The following is a 21,272-nucleotide window of genomic DNA, read 5'->3' as shown; positions in this document are numbered from 1 at the left end:
ATAGTAGCACCAACAGAAAATAAAGGGGGTGAAGCAAGTCTGTCATACAACAGCGGTGATACGTTGTCAAAGAAACTATAAAAAAAGCCTTTCTGCCGGCGATATGTGGACTTTAAGAAAATAAGTCCACACAGTTCTGGAATTGAATCTCCTGCATTAATTTGTCTGTTTCTTTCTGCAGCGGAGAACTGCTCGGGGTACCGGACCTGCGGTCAGTGTCTGGACCAGCCGGGCTGCGGTTGGTGCACCGACCACAACAACACGGGCAGGGGTCAGTGCATCGAGGGCTCGTACCGCGGGCCCTTCCTCACCGCGGTGCCGGCCCCCTCCACCCTGCCCGGCCTGCCCGCCAGCCCCCAGCCCGCCCTCAACGCCAGCATGTGCCCCAACGAGGCCAAATACAACTGGTCCTTCATCCACTGCCCAGGTACGGGAGCAAAACTCTTTCTATGTTATAATCTGATAAATAAATGTCCACTGGCCAACTCAGTCTTTTTACATTAGCTTTTTATTAGCAACCCCCCACTTTAAATGTTCTTTTAGTCTTGATTATTTACCTACCTTTATGTTGTTTTAATCTTTTTCTTTGTATTTCTGTTGTCTATATGTTCACTTTGTTTTATGGGGTTCTATATTATATTTTATATTGTTGCATCGACTCAGTTGTCTTGTGTCTTATCTGTCAGAGAGAAACATTATTTATTTCATTTTAATTATCATACATTTGACCTCCTTTCTTTCTTAACAAAAAATCTGAGGGGAATTTCTTGTTGTTTGTTTTTAACTTGTGATGTCATTTTGTAAAGCACTTTGAGCTGCACGTGTTGTATGAAAAGTGCTATATAATAAAGCTTTATTATTATTTCTATAGACGCATTTACACTAAAAGTTAGACTTGAACAATCAATTGAAATCCCCCCCCCCCCCTGTGTTGGCCCTGATTCTTCTGACAAAAGCTTTGTTTTTGGGTCAGACCCAATCTAGTTCAAGCAGAGAATTGGGGCGGCTCTATGCGAGAGTCTTTTAAATAGTAATCGCTTACCGAAAATATATAAACGTATTGTTGAGGACAGTGTTTTTTTTTTTTTAAAGGAAATATATTTTGTACTGCTCTTTCAAACTCTTTCAACTACTGCTTCAAAGGTAAACCTAAAGAAAAAAATAAAAGTAGCAGTGACCGAGATATCTTGACATTTATATTTAAGTGTGGGTCAGCAGGAACAGGATCCTTCATTTCCTAAATCCAACTCAATAGCGCCTTTCTTCAGAGCCCTCTGCCCCCTCGCTGCCATCTCTTTCTAACACCACATGTCCACTCTGTACTTCAGGCTTATTGTTGAGGAAGAAAGGCTTCCTTCAGAGCCACATTAACATTATACAACCGTTTTCTCCGGCTGAATACTAATCCTCGTGATGATGCTCAAAGTGCCTGTATTAAAAAATATAAAAACTACTCCAACAACCAATAGGTCTGAAATGTTTGCCCACTCACAGGGATTGTTTTACTTGTTCATTAAAATCTAAAACTAACAGAAAAACGCATGCCTTGCTAGGCTCCCCTTTTGGTCAGCTCCACAACTTCATGTAAAAAGGTTATTTAAAGGGTCCATATTGTGCTTTTTGGAGTCTTCCCTTTTCTGTTGTGTGTTTTATAATATTGGTGCATGTCAATGGTCTGCAAAGGATGAGATCCCTGTGTTCCCTCCAAAGGGAGTTTCTCTCCCCCTGCCTAAAACGCCTCGATTAGACTCCTTTGTTTACTTCCGTGACATAATGACATCACTATGTAACACTAACGCTTCTATTGGCTAGCGCTCCACTGAACTATTAATAACGTTTTGTTATTGTGAGCGTCAGTTTGAGAGTAGGCATCTTTTGTTAATTAAATTAATTGACTCGCAAACTGCAGTTTCTTATTTTTTTGGATTGCGTGTTGTCGTCGATTCTCGTAAGATTTGGAAGCCCCTCAAAACCTAGAAGGCATGGGGAACATCAAAGTAACACTATTTGTCACACGAAGTCTCCGAATGCAGCACCAACAGACAGTTCAGGAACAGATCCCAGACTGCAAATTACTTTCTGTACTCGCAAATTAAAATACAAACTAATTCATGTTTTGGACCTGGGGCTGTTAAATGTTTTTGGCGTGTGATGTTCATGCAGTATGTGCTCTGTTTACTCCCTGGCAGCCTGTCAGTGTAACGGTCACAGCCAGTGTGTCAACGAGAGCGTGTGTGAGAAGTGTGAGGACCTGACAACCGGCCGGCACTGCGAGAGCTGCATCTCCGGCTTCTACGGAGACCCCACCAACGGGGGCAACTGCCAGCGTGAGTATCTGTGGGTCGGCTCTGAATCAGGCAGGCGGTCTCTCTGAGCACAGCTTCATTTAACTTGTCAGTGTTTTCACAGTTCAGTTTTATAGCCGCACAGTAAAGCGGTCCCGTGGGATATTTAAGATTTACTCGGGTCTGCAGCTAATGCTGACATCGAATCGATACAACAACAAATCAATCATCCTTTACTTCAATGGCTTAATGTATCTAAGAAATGTATCACAGCCAACGTACGTTTTTCCTCTTTGTGTTGCGCCCTAATTCTTGGTGTTGTTTTAGAATATATATTTAAGTTGTTCTGCATCAGCAATAAACCAGGAAATGTTATTCATTCTTTGTTTATGCTTCGTCTTTACTTGCAGAAGGGACATTAAAGCATGTTTTCCTTAACCTTGTTTATATAAGTTGTACTCAGGAGGCCTCATGAGCATAAGCAAAAACATGCATAATCAATACCTTAAGATGGAGATGATGAATAAACCAAAAATATACAGCTGAGGCATACAATCACAATATCCAGCAGCTCATGTGTGGCCCCGTTACAAAGACTTCTCCAGCTGTTAATATCACGCGGCTCAACCATCATTGAAGATTGATTTACTGATTTAATGCCAAGGATGGCAAACATTAACATCGATACAGGAGTTTTGAAAGTGGTCCTCCAAATCACCACACCTAACATTTGGCATCTGTTGACGGATACTGAAACTGTCCCATGGGACGTTAAAGTCACCTCAGAGCTTGAGTGGGAAATGCAGCGTTTAAAGTTGTTTTAACCTCTGTGCACAGATTTGGTGCTGGGCCTAAACGACTGGATATTGGAGCACTATTTTGTATTCCTACCTTGTCCTTTGCTTGATCAATGAGACCGTTCACATTCAGTAAAAGCAGAGTTTACAACTCATACATGTAAACAAGACGAGACAAAGCTTAGATTTGGATGCTTCCTTTTCAAACATGTTCACATGTTATGAAACACACACACACACACACACACACACACACACACACACACACACACACACACACACACACACACACACACACACACACACACACACACTTCTTAAAGGAGTTTTTCTAGGTTCTTCATATGCTGTACAGTATGTAGAGCCCCCTAAGACAAATGTGTCATTTGTGATAAAGGGATATATAGATCAAATTTAGATTTGTGTTCATATAAGTGTACACACTTATATATATCACCCTCGACATAAAATTATACCTTCACGATTCACTAGCAGTCTGTTATTTAGATTGATAGCAGTCTTTCAATGTAAAAAAGGAATGGTATTGCTTTACCGAGGCACTTAAAGTGTTATGTTTCATGTCTTTTGTTCAGCCTGTAAGTGCAACGGCCATGCCAGCATGTGCAACCCCAACAACGGGAAGTGCTTCTGCACCACCAAGGGCATCAAAGGAGATCGCTGCCACCTGTGAGTTTCAAATGTTCCTTTTTGCTGAATGATATCTTAATTAGACCACCTGCAATGAACTACTGGGTAGGAGAATAGTCCGTTTTCCAGCACATGCAGTAAAGAACTGAACAGTGAGTTTTCCCTGAATTAAAATCCAATTTAAATTCTTAACGGAGGATTTAAATGATTACCCATAATGTGAATGAGGTTGTTGAATGGCGGTTTTAAGCTACTGTAGAAGCCAGAAACAAATATGATATCAACCTCCTTTCTTTGCGGTGTCATGGACAATCACTACACTACCCATAATCCCAATGTGTGACAGAAATGCCACTGTTCACATAGAAATCATTACCACGAATCAGGGTAAGTTTCAAGAGCCTGCTCCGTGGTCTGTTCCTGGATTTCAAACCTGACCATCTTTAGTTTGGAAAACTTAATTTATGTCATGAAAATAGTTTAGTGATATGGGTTTCCCGAAAACATGTTTCTTTTCAAGATTTTCAAGGGTCAACGAGTGGCTTTTTGCAGAGGTTAATGAGATGAGTAGTTTCTTTACTCTTAAAATAATTATCAACGCAGTCTTTTACCTTAGTTTTTCATTTTCTATGTTATAAAAGTATGGAAAAAAGTTCAATGCTAGGTCTTGCAAGGACTTTATGTAACGTCAATGGAGTAAATGAATGGGAAATACAGCTTTATAAAGTTGGTTGTTGTTGCTTAAACGTGTATGCTGTATACATCTGGATTTGCACATGTTTTCAAATAACTTGTATTTATTCAAAGCTAATGAACCAATTGAAATTCAAGGATTTTGTTTAGAAAACACATTTTTAAAATAAACCTTAAAGCTAGCATGTTAATATGTTTGAAAGAAAGGCCTAATACCCTGCTTGTCCTTTATCTCTTGTTTTAGCCTTTCTGTAATCACAGCTGTTCATTCGTTTGAGCAGCACTAATCTTATCTGTGGCCTTCATTACCATAGGGCTTTCCAAAACCCATTAAAACTTGAGATACAGTGCAGATCCGTGAATGAAAATGTGTCTATTTTTTGTCAAAAGAAAGTCTCTGTTAGCGACGTCAGCCAGCTCCATTTCTTTCATTATTCTTTTGTATCTGTTTCGTTTGCATTGTGGTTTTCCTGCAGCAGACTGAAGGTTACAGCCGTATGTGTGTGTCTGTGTCCGTGTGTATGTTTGGGTGTTCTCAGCCCTGTTTGGGATTCATGGATTTCCTCCTGCTTTGTTTTTTGTTTTGTTTTATCAGCAATTAAATCGTTCTAATTCACCTTTCTTTTCCCCTCCCTCTTCTTTCATTCCACCCACATTTTTGCTAATTTCCCTTCGTCTATTGTCCACCTCTCTCTTTCAGGTGTGAGGTTGAGAATCGTTACCAAGGCAACCCCCTCAAAGGAACATGTTACTGTAAGTGGAATTCTGTGTGCGTGTGCTTCACTGCAGTACAGCGACGCACACTGCAGATCAGTCTCCTGTCACTATTATTCTTGTCAAATATGATTATTTACCAGAGAATATGAAAATGCAGATGGACCATGGGATTTAAATGGCTCTACTTTTTTCTGATTATCTAAATGGTCTTCAAACAAAATGGTCTCCTTTTTTATCAACATAATAATTTAAGAACATGGAAGGAGCTATCAATAATGTCATTTGACAAAATCATACTTTTTTTGGGACGTTTTCTCTTTAGTCTGCTTTAAATGAATTCAATTTAATTTTTGTTTATTGATGAAATCATTAAGTGTCTTAGTTGTTCGTAGGCTAGGCGTTGAGAAAAAAATCATGCAAACATATAAAGCTAAAACATTTAAATGAAATGTATAATTAAAATGTAATGTGTAAACAATGCAATTAAAATAATTTGAAAACGTAGTTGACTAAATACATTGTTTAGTATTAGCATAGGCGTTAACAAAAAAAGGCCTGGTTTTTGTTTAAGTTGGTTTGTAAACTAGTCAACTTTTTATAAATGATCATTATTATCTGGTGACAGTGATCTCCAGCTGTTGTTGAATGGCTGCTTGAACACAGAGTCTCTTATTACCTTCAACACACACTCACATCTGGTGGTCCATCTAAGAAAGGGCATGTTCTTGTCTGACTTTGAAACTAGCTTAATGGAGTTTTCCTTCGTCTTTGGCAATCCCCCCCCCCCCCCCCCCCCATCACTACCAACAGACACGCTGCTCATCGACTACCAGTTCACCTTCAGCCTGTCGCAGGAGGACGACCGCTACTACACCGCCATCAACTTCGTGGCCACACCTGAGGAGGTACGTGTCTGACAGTGAACGCCCCACCGTCCCGACAGCTGTCGCTCTGTCAGGACTAAAGACTGAAAGAAAAGCACCACATGATGAGGCTTCTTCTGAAGATACATACATAACAATAAACAAAATATCTTCTTTTCTTTAAGAGAGACCTGTAAACAAGTTAACAAATGTTGCTGTGTTGAGAAAACCATCTTATTAATGTCTCCAAAAAACTTCTGAGACCAGCAGTCCCATTTGACATTGTGTATGGTTTGTTTTGCTCATTGTTTCAAACCTACAGTATGAAGGGACATGTAATCCATGCTTGTCGTTGTACAGAATAGAGTTCCCGCTCACTCCTTCTCCTGAAAGCCCGCCAGTATCATGCAGCTCGCGGATCCAGTAATGAGTGACCAGACAGTCAAACTAAACATATAGTTAGCTATACTCGTTTAGGTAGTTTGAGAGGTAATTCAAATAGCTACGTGTGATATTCTAACCTGAAGTGTGTGTTTTGTTCCGCTCACCGCTGCAGGTGATTATGCAGAGCTGCTGTCGACTCGTCAGCAGCAGCTGATCTCTCTCTCCCGTCAGATTAGACTTTACTCACGTTTATGTCCATATCAATCAGATCCAGCTAGTTCTAGCTAATGACATGACTACCTGCTTATTAAAAGACACCTAAAGAATAAGCGTCGCTATGCAACCGGGTAAGGCCGCAAAGTATAGCGCAGCATTATGCATTTGTTTACATGCCCACCGGAACCCCGAGGCATTACCAACAGATCAACGCACAGTCAACCCATACAGGACATCTCTTTCTCCACATTAAGTGTTAGACATTAGAATGGACTATTCATGTCTGTCATGTAAGTGGCACAACTGATGCGGTATTGCGCTAAAGGGAAATTATTTTGACCGGACACTGACCGGAGAGATTTAGATTTGCCTGTCTTCAGCATATTTTACCGGTCGTAGTCCGGTAATTACCGGCTAGCGGGAACTCTGGTACAGACGCATGAACCAACAAATGCACAAATATTCACAATGTATTATTACATATGCAATAATTATTGGCTCCCCAATACAAAATACAAAAAAGACTAGTCATAATGAATTCAAAGCAGGTATAAGCAGATAAACCATTTAGTGGTATCATATGATAATAGTGTCTTTATTCAAATTAAATAATACGACAACTAATACAAAATAGTAAAACATGCACTGATCTCTGTCATCTTATCAACCATTGTAAAAATAGTTTTAACAAAAAATACAATAACATTACATTTATGAAGCTCTATTTAAAAAAGTATATAAATGCAATATATCACAATAGAACAACAGTAAAATATAAAAAAGGTAGTCTTACATTTTGTATTGTTTTTTTAAAAGTCATTTCCCAACTGTGGGCCGTACAGAAAAATATGAGTTCAGGTTTAACTCAGACATTTCCAGGAATTAACTCCTAAAGTTGGAAGTATTGAGGAGCTAAACCCCTACCTTAAAAGTGAAATGACATTCCTTTGAAATAATAATCAAAAATGAATAATCAAAAGAAAGTACAGGTAAGTTATTTTTCTGTGCGGGACTATGCAGTCTGGAATTTAAAGTGGATTTTAGTTTCCACAATATAAAAGGTGTAAAAAAGAAAGAAAAGTAGACGGGAACATTTTACACACAAATATAATTTATTTAACCCAGGGCTGTACAGAAAAATATGAGACCTCCTAAAGTTGGAAGTCAGATATATATTGAGGAGCCAAACCCCCACCTTAAAAGTAAAATGACATTCCTTTTTAAATCCCCTGAAATCTGAGGTGTTTCTCCTGTGGGTCACGTTATGAGTCAGGCTCGACACTGGCTTCACCCCCCCTCTGTTAATGGCATCAGTCTGCAGTGTATCATCGTGTGTGAACTACACACAGATGTTGTCACAGCAAATGAAAAGCCGTCCTGTCCTGTTTACCTGGCTGCAGCATCTGGAGCCGGTACTAACACACACGGCTCTGATTTAATATTCCAGATGGTATTCTTCCCCGACAAAATGTTTCAACAAATGGAAACCCAGGCAAAGCAACTTTATTTATATTGCACAATTCAACACGATGCAGCTTTTGAAAAACATTGAAATGCAGTGTAACTGAAAAACATTTGAACATTTAAATACACTTAAAAACTGTCATTTGGAAAACAAGAAAATAGAAATATTACAAGCTAAAATAAAATAAAACAGTTGTAAATTACAACAATAAAATGATAAATGTTCCACAGAAGTGTTAGATATTAATAGGAAAATTACATTTTAGTTACGTCTTGCTTCTGTAATTGTATGTATATCTAAATAAATAAGATAAAACTTGGATTATATTCAGCAGTTATTGAATCAGCCTAATGATGCTGAAGAATTATTCCAAAAAGCAAACTTACATTTTTCATATTTAATAATAATTTGAGCAAACATATCAGCTTTTTTACAGAGCCACTTTAATTATTCATCCCCACTGAAGCTTTTACAATTTTAATCACACACGCAGCCTTTCAATCAGTAAGTAAACATGAATTAGGACTCGTTTAAATCTACTTGACGTGATCAAAGTGGGTATCGCTGCACTGCTGCTCTTACAGTACTTTAATGAAAATCATTTTCAACATTGACTCTTGTTCAAACATTAGTTTAGCTAATGCCGCTTCCATTAGCGACCCAAATGTGTCCTACGCCGCACTATTCATCGTAAAGCAGAGGAGCTTTTGGTCATAGTACAAATGTTCTCTGTAACATGGTGACTTCACTATGTAACACTCATTCTTCCATTGGATAGCGCTCAAAGGCTAATAGGCTAAGGGGGGCGGGACATCTCTGAGGTTGACCAATGAAAACGGAGCCGGCCAGCTAACCAATCAGAGCTGACTGGGTTCTGGTTTCAGACAGAGGGTAAAAAGAGGTGCTGCAGCACAGGCAGTATGAGAAAAGTAAAGCGCTTTTTGAACATTAAAGCATACAGACATGTCACAGTAGAGCAGTGGTTCTCAAACTTGTTCTGTCAGGCCCCCCCTTTGGAGAAAAAAAAGTCGGGGCCCCCCCAACACAAATAGTCAGGCTCAGTGGCTGTGCCAGCGATTTATTTTGGGGGTGCTGTGGGGTAGCTTGACGTTTCATAGAGGGTGCTCAAACATTTAGGGTTTCCCATTAATGTACCGGCGCTACATTGGAATTTTCTACCGCAACACTCCCCACACACACAATGGCGCGCCCCCCACTTTGAGAACCACTGCAGTAGAGGAACAACATAGAAATATGAACCTGCACATTAGCATAATCTGTCCTCTTTAAAGTATCATTCATCGTTTTCCTCTCCTCTTCTTTGTATGATATTGCATAATGACACTAATTGTGATGATGATTGTGACTTCATGCTCTCTGTGTTCTCTTTCCCTCCTCAGCCAAACCGGGATCTAGACATGTTCATAAACGCCTCCAAGAATTTCAACCTGAACATCACCTGGGCCACAAGCTTCAGTGGTAAGTCTCCACAAAAACACTCAACGCTGAAACAATCAAAACAATGAGTAGTAGGCTGCTACATATTCTCTGTCTTCAGAAAGACAAATTGAATGAGGCGGGAAACATTTATCATATTCTGAGCTGTGTTTAATGCAGGAGTGAACGTTATTTCTATCTCTCTGTAATTACATTTACATAAATTGAAAGTGCTATCATGTTTGATTAGAACTTGGTGGAAAAACGTTATCACATAAAAACGAGTTAACGTTATTGTTTTAACTTAATAAAAGTTACATTGTATCTCCTGTTTTTCATTTGTCCACCTGCCTTCATCTTATGGGCCTTTTTGTTTTTCCCCTCATACTCAATTTTCCTCACACTTCCATGTCATCATCTTCATCCTCCATATTTTCATCTACGTCATTTCTCCTCTGTCCTCCAGCGGGCACCCAGACCGGGGAGGAGATCCCCATCGTGTCCCGGAGCAACATCAAGGAGTTCAAAGACAGCTTCTCCAACGAGAACTTCGACTTCCGCAACAACCCTAACATAACCTTCTTTGTCTATGTCAGCAACTTCACCTGGCCCATTAAGATTCAAGTAAGCTTCGCTCAACCTAGACAGAAAAATATGTTTGGCTGGTTCACGCTGAAATCCGCTCGGAAGTGGTTGACATTTTTGTCGAGCTCCATTAGTTACATTAGTAGACTAATACTGCAACTAAAATAAAAAGCACACTACAAAATGTAGGTGAAGAAGAGGATGAACTAAACACTAAACCACATCCTGCTTGAATTATAGCCGCTACGTCCAAAAACCAGAATCAACCCAGATTTAAAAAAAGTAGGGCATTATATTAATAGAGCAAATTAATATAGTCTTGTCAGCAGAGCAGCGACAGTCTTTGAGATGCTATAGATTCTTCTGAACATGGCAGATTTAATTCTGACGGACAGAAAGACACATTCAGCTGTGTCATCTGAGGATCAGCGCACTGACTGATGTGTCAGGGGTAGAAAGCTGACGGCTTCGATAAGACGCTGGGAATCTATAAATGGGAGGCTGTGTGTGCTGACAACGTGGGACAGCACGAGTGTCGGTGATGGCTGGAATGAATGTGGATATCTAATTTGCACAGAAAAGGAAAGAGGAAATGACTTGCCATTAGGAGAACAAAAAGAGAGAAACAATCAGATTGCACTATTTTATTAACGTGTCTCACATTTGGGCCTCTAACATGAAACATGTAGCCAGTGCAGAAATACAAATAAACATTTGAAGAGCAGTTTGACTTAAAGGGGACATATCATGCGCTTGTCAGCGTCATACATTCATTTTCAGTTGTTTCTTAAACATTTTACCATGAATAAAAGTCCAAAAAAATCCCAACTCCCACTACAGGTTGATTGAGGTGCAAGAACAAAACATGGCGCGTCATCAACGTTTTTGAAAAAACCCACTGAAATGTCTAATTTCACAGTTTCTTGTTTGCATGGTACCCACATGTATGTACACAAGCACTGTTAAAGTGTGTTCATCATAATATGTCCTCTTTACTAAAACCTTAAAATCCAATAACCCCATGATTTACTCAAGTTAAACATGAGTACTAACCAAAACATGCAACGCTGTGCTGAATATTAACCAACTGTAGCAGCGCGTATGATGCTGAAAATACATGTATTCATGCACTTCAAATAAAAGCATCTAAGCACTTCAGGTCTCCTAATGTGCTTTTTATGTGTAAAGTTACGCCATATTTGGGCTTGTGTGTATGTGGGCAAATAAATAAACACATCCAGGGATAGACCCACATATTTTGGATCAAAGTGCAGCAAATCTGCGGTCAATGTCCGCTCTGACTGCTCAGCTTGTCTTATTAAAAGCCACTTTTCTACTCTACAAACAAACAAAAAGTGTGTGTGTGTGTGTGTGTGTGTGTGTGTGTGTGTGTGTGTGTGTGTGTGTGTGTGTGTGTGTGTGTGTGTGTGTGTGTGTGTGTGTGTGTGTGTGTGTGTGTGTGTGTGTGTGTGTGTGTGTGTGTGTGTGTGTGTGTGTGTGTGTGTGTGTGTGTGTGTGTGTGTGTGTGTGTGTGTGTGTGTGTGTGTGTGTGTGTGTGTGTGTGTGTGTGTGTGTAAAAAAAAATTGGGCATTTGGCTTTAATTGCTTTGTCTGCCACAAGATACAACTTCAATTAACTTCCATCAGTCTACTCAGTGTGAATTAACTGACCATTTAATATGTATTATTAACTCTTTATATGGGGGCTTTTCTGCTAATGCACTCCCTCCCTTATACCCCAGAAGATGCTTGTTTCTGATTTGCTAGCAGGTGTCCATAACAAAACATACACCTGTATATCTCGCTAATAATGGATTCGGTATCCAAATGCCTTTGCTCAGTTGCCAGTTTTAGGTGCACTGAGCTTAACATCGTATACCATTGATATAACTTTGGGTCGTTTGGGCAACACTCAACAGCACCACAAGCCTTGCAAATGTCCATAGAACATACACATTGTCTTGTCCTTGGTTTAACTTGCTGAAACTGCAAAAAACCAAATACAGTAAAAATATAAAAAAAGAAAAGTTAAATCAACTACACTTTAAAACAGTTGGAACAAAAGCCTTCATGAAAGTAGTCTTTATTAAAGAGCTAATGTCTTAAAAAGCATTTATTTCAACTGTTACATAAGAGAGTTACACACCAATGTAATATGTAAGCCAATGGACTTTGGTTAAGGGAGTAAATGAAGTTCATAAGACAGAACAGCAACATTTGTATTAATGCTTTGTGAATTTGTTATTTGCACTTAATAGTTAAACCTTTATATATACAGTTATGAGTTAAACACAAGTGCTGTGTGTCGAACTGGGGAACTGGGAATTTCAAGTGCTACATTACACCGTTTGAAATACAGTGAACTGTGTTTCACCTGTGGTGTATTGCCATGGTAGAGGCATACTAATGCACTCTGTAGTGTCCTGATATAGAGAATGATGGACTCTTATATTGGATCAAAGACAGGTCACTTGGTATCCTACCGTCAACATATTTGGAAAATGTACTGCAAGTATATCTTAGTGAAACATTGTGAATTGGATTTGTTGGTATTTGATTAATTCTAACTCTGATCACAACACTGCTCAACTCAACTGCATTACTACCAGTGCTTTCAATGGAGTAGAATATAAATCAACCATTATAGCTTTGTACTCGCTTGCCTACATATGAATTGTTCAGGATGTGTCTGAGTAGTTAGTTCTTGAGTATGTGTTCAGCTTGATAAAGGATGAATAACTTCAGCATCAATATTAGATTTGAAGCAGTGAGTGAGTGCATGGGGTGTTTTGGGCCTGGAGTGTGTGCCTCCCCGATCACTCCTGGAACTGATTTGACTGGTTGCCCTGAGCAAGCTCCTTCCCCTGCCCTCCTCCTGCAAGGGAGAACAAGCCTGCCTCCATGTCCTGCCTTGTGAGGGCTTTTAGTTTCTCTCAGCTTCAGAGCTCCAGCTGCTGGCAGCCAGCCTCAGGAGATCTCCAGCAGAACACAGAGCTGAGTTCAGGGAGTCCTCTCCCCTCTCAGCCTCCTCTGGTCCTCCTCACCTTGCTGGGTGGGATCATAGAGGATCCCTGAAACTCAAGCACGTAGGTCTGCTAGCGTGTCATTTCCTCATTGTACTCATGGAGCTTTACCTTCGTCGTGCAGGTAACATTTTCCACTTGTTTATCGTTACCTTTCTGCCTCTGCTCCTCGTCTCAGAATTATTTTTCGAACTTGATAACAGCCTCTTCATTCTTCTCTTTTGTTGCCTTTTTCTTGTTCTCCTTGCCTTCAGTGGTCTTTTGTAGTTTGGCATTGGGATGTGTGGGTGCGCAATCGTAGGCGTTCGGCACTCCAGTGTTTGGAAACGGTTCATAAACAGCAGCCGAGAAAGAGCAAGGGCAAAGTGGAATGTTAAGTTGAAACACATGCTGCATTCAGAGTGGGATGTGTGCAAACTAAGCCCTCGCTCCCTGGCTGTAGTGTGCAGCTGGACAGAGCTGTCTCTTTCTCCCTCTCAGACTCACCACCTCAAGGTTGTCTCTGTGTGCTTTCACATGGGCAGGAGCAGCGTTAGCACAGCCTGCTCACCATTTGCAAGAGGGTTTGTTTGTGTCCTTTTGCATTGGCTCCACTTGTTGCTTTCACCACTCAATCTGTTGCATTTAATAAACAGCACACATTGATTTACCCACACAAATGAAAATCTGTTGGAAGATAAAACGATTTACTACCTCATGTGTATTAGATGGGATAAACTAAACAGCTGTTGGGACACTTACATGATTTAATACGTTTGACCCACCAAATTGAGATCCATAACAATGGTTAAAGTGAATTTCCTGATCACTTCATCATCAAAGTAAAATCAGTTGCTCTGAGCTAAGTCAGCGAGGTGTTCTCCCACCCCTCTTTTCCCCCTCTCCTGGTGAAGAATGGATCTGAATTTAATGATGTTTGTAGTGAAACGCAAATCCCAGACTAATTACATTAAAGAGCTGTGATCTCCTGCTCCGCGCCTTAGTGAACATGTCATGATATAGTAGAGATTAGAAAAGCCTCCAATTTAAAACCGCGCTGTGGAGCAGCAGCTGCAGCTATCAGCTCTCTGTGTGGATTGTGGAGTGTTTATCTGGGCCATGCATGGCTGCTGATGGCTGCGTTTTGATGGAAACTAGCTCAGAAATTTCGCCAGCGTGCAACACCATAAAAACAGCCGGCTAATTCATATTTTAGCGGTGTATTTATGCAGACAAATAATATAACAAAATAGCATAATGCATATCATTAGATAATATAAACTATGACAAATAAATAAATCATTTTATAAATAGTAAGATAATTGGACAAATAAAAGTTAGAATTAAATAAAAAATTAACACGTTTTTCTTTTACTGTGTTTTACAGACATAACTCCTGGAAGATATTGCAATGTGCAACTCACTGTACATATATGGTTGAACAACATTTAAAGAATTTACAAAATATAAAAAATTGATTAAAAAAAAAAACAACCATACAAAATATTTTAGATATAATTATTCTATAATGCAGTACTTTGAAGCTGCACCTAAACACAGCTTAGGTATAAATAAGTATAAATGTATCACTCACACAAATTCCAGCTCCGCCATATTTACCATTCAGTTTCCGTCTGCCCTTCCCTCTTCTGTGGAACCTGTTGAGCCCTCCCCCGGACTGATAATGACGCTTTCCTTCAAACCTCCAATAGAGTTCAAGCGTCTGTCAGAAGCCATTAGAGGCAGAATATTTAGCGGCCTCAGTGCCCGGTGGCAGGCTGACAGGCCCTGCTGCGAGATCCTTTGGGGCCCCTAAAGAGTGGCCCTCCGCTGGGCCCGTAACGAGAGCGTCAGCTCGCCTCCCGGTGACAAAGCTCCACACAGGCTGACACTTGAGATTAGCCGCTACAATAACTGTTATCGCACATCATCTCAGCGAGACAGCCTGCTTGTACCTTTCAGAAAAACGCAGTATTCACATGGAGCTCAAATCATTGACTTTTTCGAGTTTAAGTTTGTGTTGTCCTTGAAAAGAGAGGAGAATCTGTCACACTCAGTCTTAAACTACATTCAGTCCTTAATCCATTTACCTTTAACCTCCCATTTACATTCATAAGCACAGGAAGTCACATTTTTCAAACCATTTCCTATTAATTGCAAACGCCTTATTGGCTTCTTAGAAATTCAGAATCATTGAAAAAAATGTCTCTGTAGTAATTTGTGTACACGGGGAATGCTGTTCTGCTTCTTTGGAGTATTTTGGATTGTAATTTCCAAAAACGTGTGAGAAGTATTGTGTAAAATTACAGTCAAACGAAATGGGTCAAACAAGTCTAAGTACGCGATTAAATCAGAATTAAACAGAAATGGGAGTATTAAGTCAAACATAATGTATCTAAAACTAGAAATGTCCTCCTGAGAATTATATAAATGGCAACTGTAAGACCCAAGAGCAGTTTAAACAATAAAATATAATAATAATAAGACCAACGGCCCGTCCACACAGCGGCTTTGGAAAAAGCTTGGAGGTGGGCGTGTCTGAAGCTTGGGGGAGTTTATGCGAGCAACGCGACCAACAACCAATCACATGGATCTCCCGCCCCCGACATACAAAGCAAAAAGGCCCGGTTCTTCTCCACTATTGCCAAAATGGATGCCGGTTTTGTAGCAAGGGCAGCAAGTGTAGTAGCAAGGGTGGCTTTATTATGCAATGTCTCGCAGGAGGCCATGTAGTGTCGCTGTTGGGTACATCTGCAATCTGAACTGCGGTATGTCACTCCCAGCATACACGCGGTTTGATTGGCTGCTTGTACTGGCAGATTTGCATAAACAGGATTTGATTGGCTGACGCTTCTGCTGAGGCTTCAAAAGTTGAACATTGCTCAACTTTTGCAGCCTGAAACGCCAGGAAAGCTCCGCCTCGCTTCCCACAATGCAGTTCGGCGTAAAGTGATGTCACCCCATTCAAAGTGAATGGGCAGGAGCTTCTAACGCTGCTCTGTGGACGGGCCGTAATCGGAAACAATAACCCTAATGACTCACATTTCCAAAAATATCCCATAACATCGACATCCTTAAAAGAGAGAGCATCTTGTCTACAGAGACAGGCATTAGAATAAACAACTAATCAGCTCAATAAAGACAGATTGTATGCTTGGCTAAAAGCTCAGTCATTGTTGGCAACACCTGATCTCAGCAACATTAGTGCCCTTTGTGGGCACTCTGATTGACCCAAACACCAGACCACAGCAGCTGGCGACCCACTGAGACCCATCTGCTGACATACAGTATTTTTGTTCAGGTTTTCTCCTGGTGTTTTGGCTACCTGAACTTCGCTTCAGTGTTCAACAGTCTGCATGAAATGATCACACTGAGGATCCGGCGCTCAACAGTAATCAACAGCAACACATTAGCAGCCAGATGGTGCTGACTACACAAGACCCCGGGCCCTTCACAAAACACTCATACCCCCTGTCATCTCACCACGGAGACCAATGCTTCTGGCCCTGTGCTGCTATTCTGCTAAATCACTGTGGATTTATACACATTCCGACCCATCAAGCAATTTCTATGCATGTATTGTACTTTTTGATCACATATTAAGTATTCATAGGCTAATCTGACATGCACACAGCTGGGTTTCCCAGCTTGTGTCTCTTTTTTCTTTCCCTCCTGCTTCTTCTTTTCCACTGGAATTGTATGCAAATCCCCGCTTTGCCACGAATAATAAGCAGGAGCTGTGATTTGTCCAAGGTGTCACCTCGGAGAAAAGACATGTGAGGCGCATTCTGCTGCAGAGCCACGATGTTACCAGAGAGAGGCAGTGTTGTGTTGTACGAATCTGCTCATTGTGAGGCATTTTCAGGGGCTGGTAGGCGTACGTGAAGAGAGGAGGAGGAGGAAGAGGTGGTAAAGCACTGCCAATGTTACCCCTGGCAACCTTGATTAAGACAGGATATCGTTAGTACAAATGCTCTTGTGATGATTACATGGTGAATATTTCTGCCCACAGTGCAGGAATGTTTTTTTTTAGTGCAGGCTGTGGGCAGCTGTCGTGATGTCGCTGTGACAGCTGTGCAGTGTCGATACTAGGGCTGCACGATTTTGGGAAAAAATCTACCGTACTTTTCGGACTATAAAGCGCACCTGCATACAAGCCGCAGCAGCTAAATTGTCCATCTGTCTTGCTCTCGTTCTGTCTCTCGGTTCCACTTTTACTTTGGCGCGCTACCTGTCTCACTCTTTTCCGGCCTCCAGCTTTTCCTGCTGGAGCCCGCCGCTTAAAGGTGGCGGGTGTGGACCGGTCATAGAGCCCATAGAGTTAAAGGTGGTTAATTTTACCTGTAAAATCCATAGATTTAGGAGGTTCCCTAGTGGCCGTTAGCTGCACAAAAAAAATGGGGAAAAAAGTCGCGGCTTATAGTCCAAAAAGTACGGTAATTGCGATTTTTTTGGACAAATATTGCGATTGCGATTCGAATTGCGATATTTGGTGTTAAGCGACCCAACGGAAGTTTATTGTAAAATGCGGCCATAACTCCGTATCAACGTACTCCCGTCTCTAGCACCCCCGCAGCCCGAGCTACGAGTGAAAGAACTAAACTTACATGAAACTTCCGTTAGGTTGCTTTAAAGTCGCGCTTCAGTTTAAGATTCACCCTGTAATAGAAACACGTGATGGAGCAGTACTGACCTGACTCAGAAACCATCTAGGAGAGCTCCATTGGAAGCCATTTGGAAAGGGCAGGCACTTTCAAAAGCACTTGGCAGGTGATTGGATCAATCTGTCTATCACCTTCTATCATGGGCCACTTCTGATTGATTAACAATGGCTGTTACATGTGGAGCACAGCACTTCCGATTGGTGTGGATGACTGACACACAATAAAAAAAAATAAAAAATTGTAAATCGCGATTTCGATTTAAAATTGATTAATCGTTCAGCCCTAGTGGATACTAGATAAGCAGACCGACTGGAAGCATCCCAGTGGTTGTTACCATCGGGAAGAATAATCCCTTTTAAATCCATTATCTTTTTTTACGCTAGTGATACTCACTTTATGGCCCCGATTTAGCCAGCGATTTGAGTGCTGCATGTCTCGCTGACCATTTTCTAATTCACAATGAAAATACTTGTTTTTATTTGTGCCTAAACTCCAAGAACTAGCTTTGCGAAAGGTTTGCCATGTCTTCTCCGCAAGTCAATCGAGGAAGAATTGGATTTTTTGAGAGTAGGGTTTACAAAACAAGGTGCCGCACTGCATAAGAAGCATCAACATGGATAAATAGAGCTTAGAAAATAGTATGCTTCATTTAACTTCTGCACAATAACACATGTACATGTATTATTCAAAGTATACACTACATACATATGCACTGTCTGCCTTTGTTAGAAGAGACAGCATGATCCCCCCCCTCATTTGCCTTCCTTTTCTCAGCTCTGCAAGGTCAGTCTAAAGTCTGCATGTTGATGAATATATATTGCTGACCTCCATTATAAAGCATATTTCTGACTCTGCATGTTGTCCTCTGTTCCCCTTGTATAGATCGCCTTCTCGCAGCACAGTAACTTCATGGATCTGGTGCAGTTCTTCGTCACGTTCTTCAGGTGAGCAGCTCTCCTCTGCCCCTCTGTCAATTCACTCACTCTGAACTGCAGATGTGTTGCACTTCAAGTGGCAGCAGTTGCCTTCAATGTGTATGTGTGTGTGTGATGCAGTGTGTGTGAACCATGCTGATGAAGCACCAGGGTTGCGCTGTGGTGCACCAGCCATTACTGTGAAGGAGCACTGCAGCTCACTGGTTGGAACAGGAGCGTGCACACGCATGCAGCTCCTGTTGTCTTGTGTTGTTCCCCCACATCAAACAAAAGGGCACACACAGGAAACACAGAGGTCCAAATGGAACTGCTCTGAAATGTGGATGTTGTGTCATATCCCACCTTTGGGTGCTAAGTCATAGAGGAGAGTATCCTTTTACGGGATACTCATGTTGCATATGTATATATTTTAAGTCCCTGAATATTACTTTTCTAACTTTCACAATCATTTAAAGGGGTCCTATTATGCTAATTTCCAGATTCATATTTATATGTTGCGCCTCTAATGTGACATGTCTCCATGCTTTAATGTTCAAAAAGCTCTTTCTTTTTCTCATACTGCCTGTGCTGCAGCACCTCTTTTCACCCTCTGTCTGAAACCAGAGCCCAGTCTGCTCTGATTGGTTAGCTGGCTGACTCTGTTGCGGCCAGGCGGAGTTTGTGGGAGAGGGATTTTAGCCTTTGCAGACCATTTACATGCACAAAATACCCCAAAAACATAAAAGGGCCCCTTTAAGACACTGCCATGAGGATAAAGTAGGACAGTCACACATATACAAAATGTACATATTTTTCTCCACGGTGGTGGCGAAGTCGATAGGGACTTGGCTTGGCAACTGGAAGGTCACCAGTTCAAGTCCTGGCAAGACCAAGTGCAACCGAGGTGTCCCTGAGCAAGGCACCGTTCCCTACACCGCTCCCCGGGCGCCGTTCAAAATGGCAGCCCACTGCTCCTAACACTAGGATGGCTCAAATGCAGAGAAGCAATTTCCCCACGAGGGATTAATAAAAGTCTATCTATCTATCTATCTCTATCTTTTCTCTTCCATTTTATGTGAGCGAATACACCCTTCTTTTGGTTAAGCAAAAATCTTTGGACCGGCTAGGCCCAACTGAAATCAAGTGAGTAGTTGAGTCCACGGCATTGCCTACATTCAGCACCGCCTCGACAGGTGATTCCATGTGTTGAATAGGATGGACATTTATAAAAATAGACTTTGTTTTTGTGCATTGCTTTGCCCACATTTCCTCATGGTTCACCCTTACAGTACATTGGCATCTTTAAATGCATTCCTCAAGGATCCTTGTCAGAGCAACACGCTGCTTTGTAAAGATTGAGACTCTGCTTCTGCTGAAGGTGCATATATCCCTGAACTGCTGTAATGTGTTATCGACTTTTAAAATGAGAGGGACCAAAAATTGGGTACACAAGTGTGATCCACGCATGCTTGACTGCATGTGTGTATATTTTTCTCCCGCGTGTGTGCCCAGCACCCAGGGGAGAAGTGGAGGACGTTTTCGTGCTTTGTGTCGTCTCCACAATGTCCTGAAAAAAATAACTGGCTGTTCCAAGTCATATGCGTTTATTGATCCAGCCACCATGTCGAGATATTTGATGGGGCCGATTTGACAGATTCTCTGTTCATTGCTTTTTTGTCGCGCCCATCCCAATACAGTGTTGTTCAATAACGGTACAGTATGTGTCGGCATCAACTGAATACATCTCCCTCTGCACTGAGGTTTATTTTTACTAAAGCTCTAGGACTACAAGTGCTGTTATTCCCCTCGATGCCTTTGCATACAAATGCAGACCCTGCAGTTACTCGCTCATGAAGCTGGTATGTTTCCTGTATACACATACGTCAGCTTTTACATGTTTGCATGTCAGCATTCAGAGCATGCAAACCAGTGATCCTAAATAGAACAACCCCTCCTTTTCTTTACCCTAGTGTCTCCCCTTATGGTTTACCTTTCCCTTTCACTGCCATCTCTAGTGCCTCTGTTTTCCTGTCCCTCCTTCACTCCTAATGTTCTCACTCACTTTCTCTCCTCTTTTGCCTCTCCCCTGTCCCCCTCTCATACTCTCCTATCCTTCTCATCTCTCGCTCTCCATCTCCTCTTTCTGTTCTGTGTGTCCTCCTCTCGTTCTCCCTCTGCCTCCTCTCTTCTGTCCCTTGCTTCCCTGTGTCTGTCAATCTCCCCTGTTTCATCGCCCTCTCTTCCCTCTCTCCCTCCTTCCTCCCACCACTCCCTCTGACTTACTCTTAATCCCACAGCTCAGTCTTTTTCCTTTTTTTTTTGATGCGTGTGTTGCCTGCCACAGATTTAGCACAGATGTAGGAGACCTGAAAGTTAGCGAGCTCGCAGCCTTGTCCCTGTTTGCTTCTGGTTCTTTGGGCGCCGCATTGTTTGTGTTGCGGGGGAGGAGAGGGATGCTAATTAACGTGGAAATGGTTTGCTCTTCCTCACTGCGACTTCTCCTCTGTGTCTTGTGGGGACAGATGAACGTGGCACCATCCCGTTATCTGCAGCACCAGCAACGATACCGCCATAAGCATTCTGCAAAACAGATGCATTAAAA

General features: G+C 41.4%; 1 protein-coding gene across 2 annotated transcripts in view; it reads left to right on the top strand.

The window, feature by feature from the left end:
• atrn (attractin) overlaps positions 1–21,272 on the top strand; it is a 153,948-nt gene that overhangs the window by 58,415 nt on the left and 74,261 nt on the right. For both annotated transcript variants that reach the window (XM_034111168.2, XM_034111169.2), the window contains exons 18-25: positions 182–427; positions 2,190–2,327; positions 3,676–3,769; positions 5,124–5,176; positions 5,951–6,045; positions 9,469–9,547; positions 9,972–10,129; positions 18,639–18,700. In XM_034111168.2, coding sequence (XP_033967059.1) covers positions 182–427; positions 2,190–2,327; positions 3,676–3,769; positions 5,124–5,176; positions 5,951–6,045; positions 9,469–9,547; positions 9,972–10,129; positions 18,639–18,700 — 925 coding nt within the window. The remainder of the gene's footprint in view (positions 1–181; positions 428–2,189; positions 2,328–3,675; positions 3,770–5,123; positions 5,177–5,950; positions 6,046–9,468; positions 9,548–9,971; positions 10,130–18,638; positions 18,701–21,272) is intronic.

The sequence above is a fragment of the Pseudochaenichthys georgianus genome, chromosome 22, assembly GCF_902827115.2.
Source record: "Pseudochaenichthys georgianus chromosome 22, fPseGeo1.2, whole genome shotgun sequence".
In the NCBI taxonomy this organism is placed as follows: Eukaryota; Metazoa; Chordata; class Actinopteri; order Perciformes; family Channichthyidae; genus Pseudochaenichthys; species Pseudochaenichthys georgianus.
The sequence above is the reverse complement of the archived record's forward strand: the minus strand, read 5'-3'. Positions and strand labels throughout refer to the sequence as shown.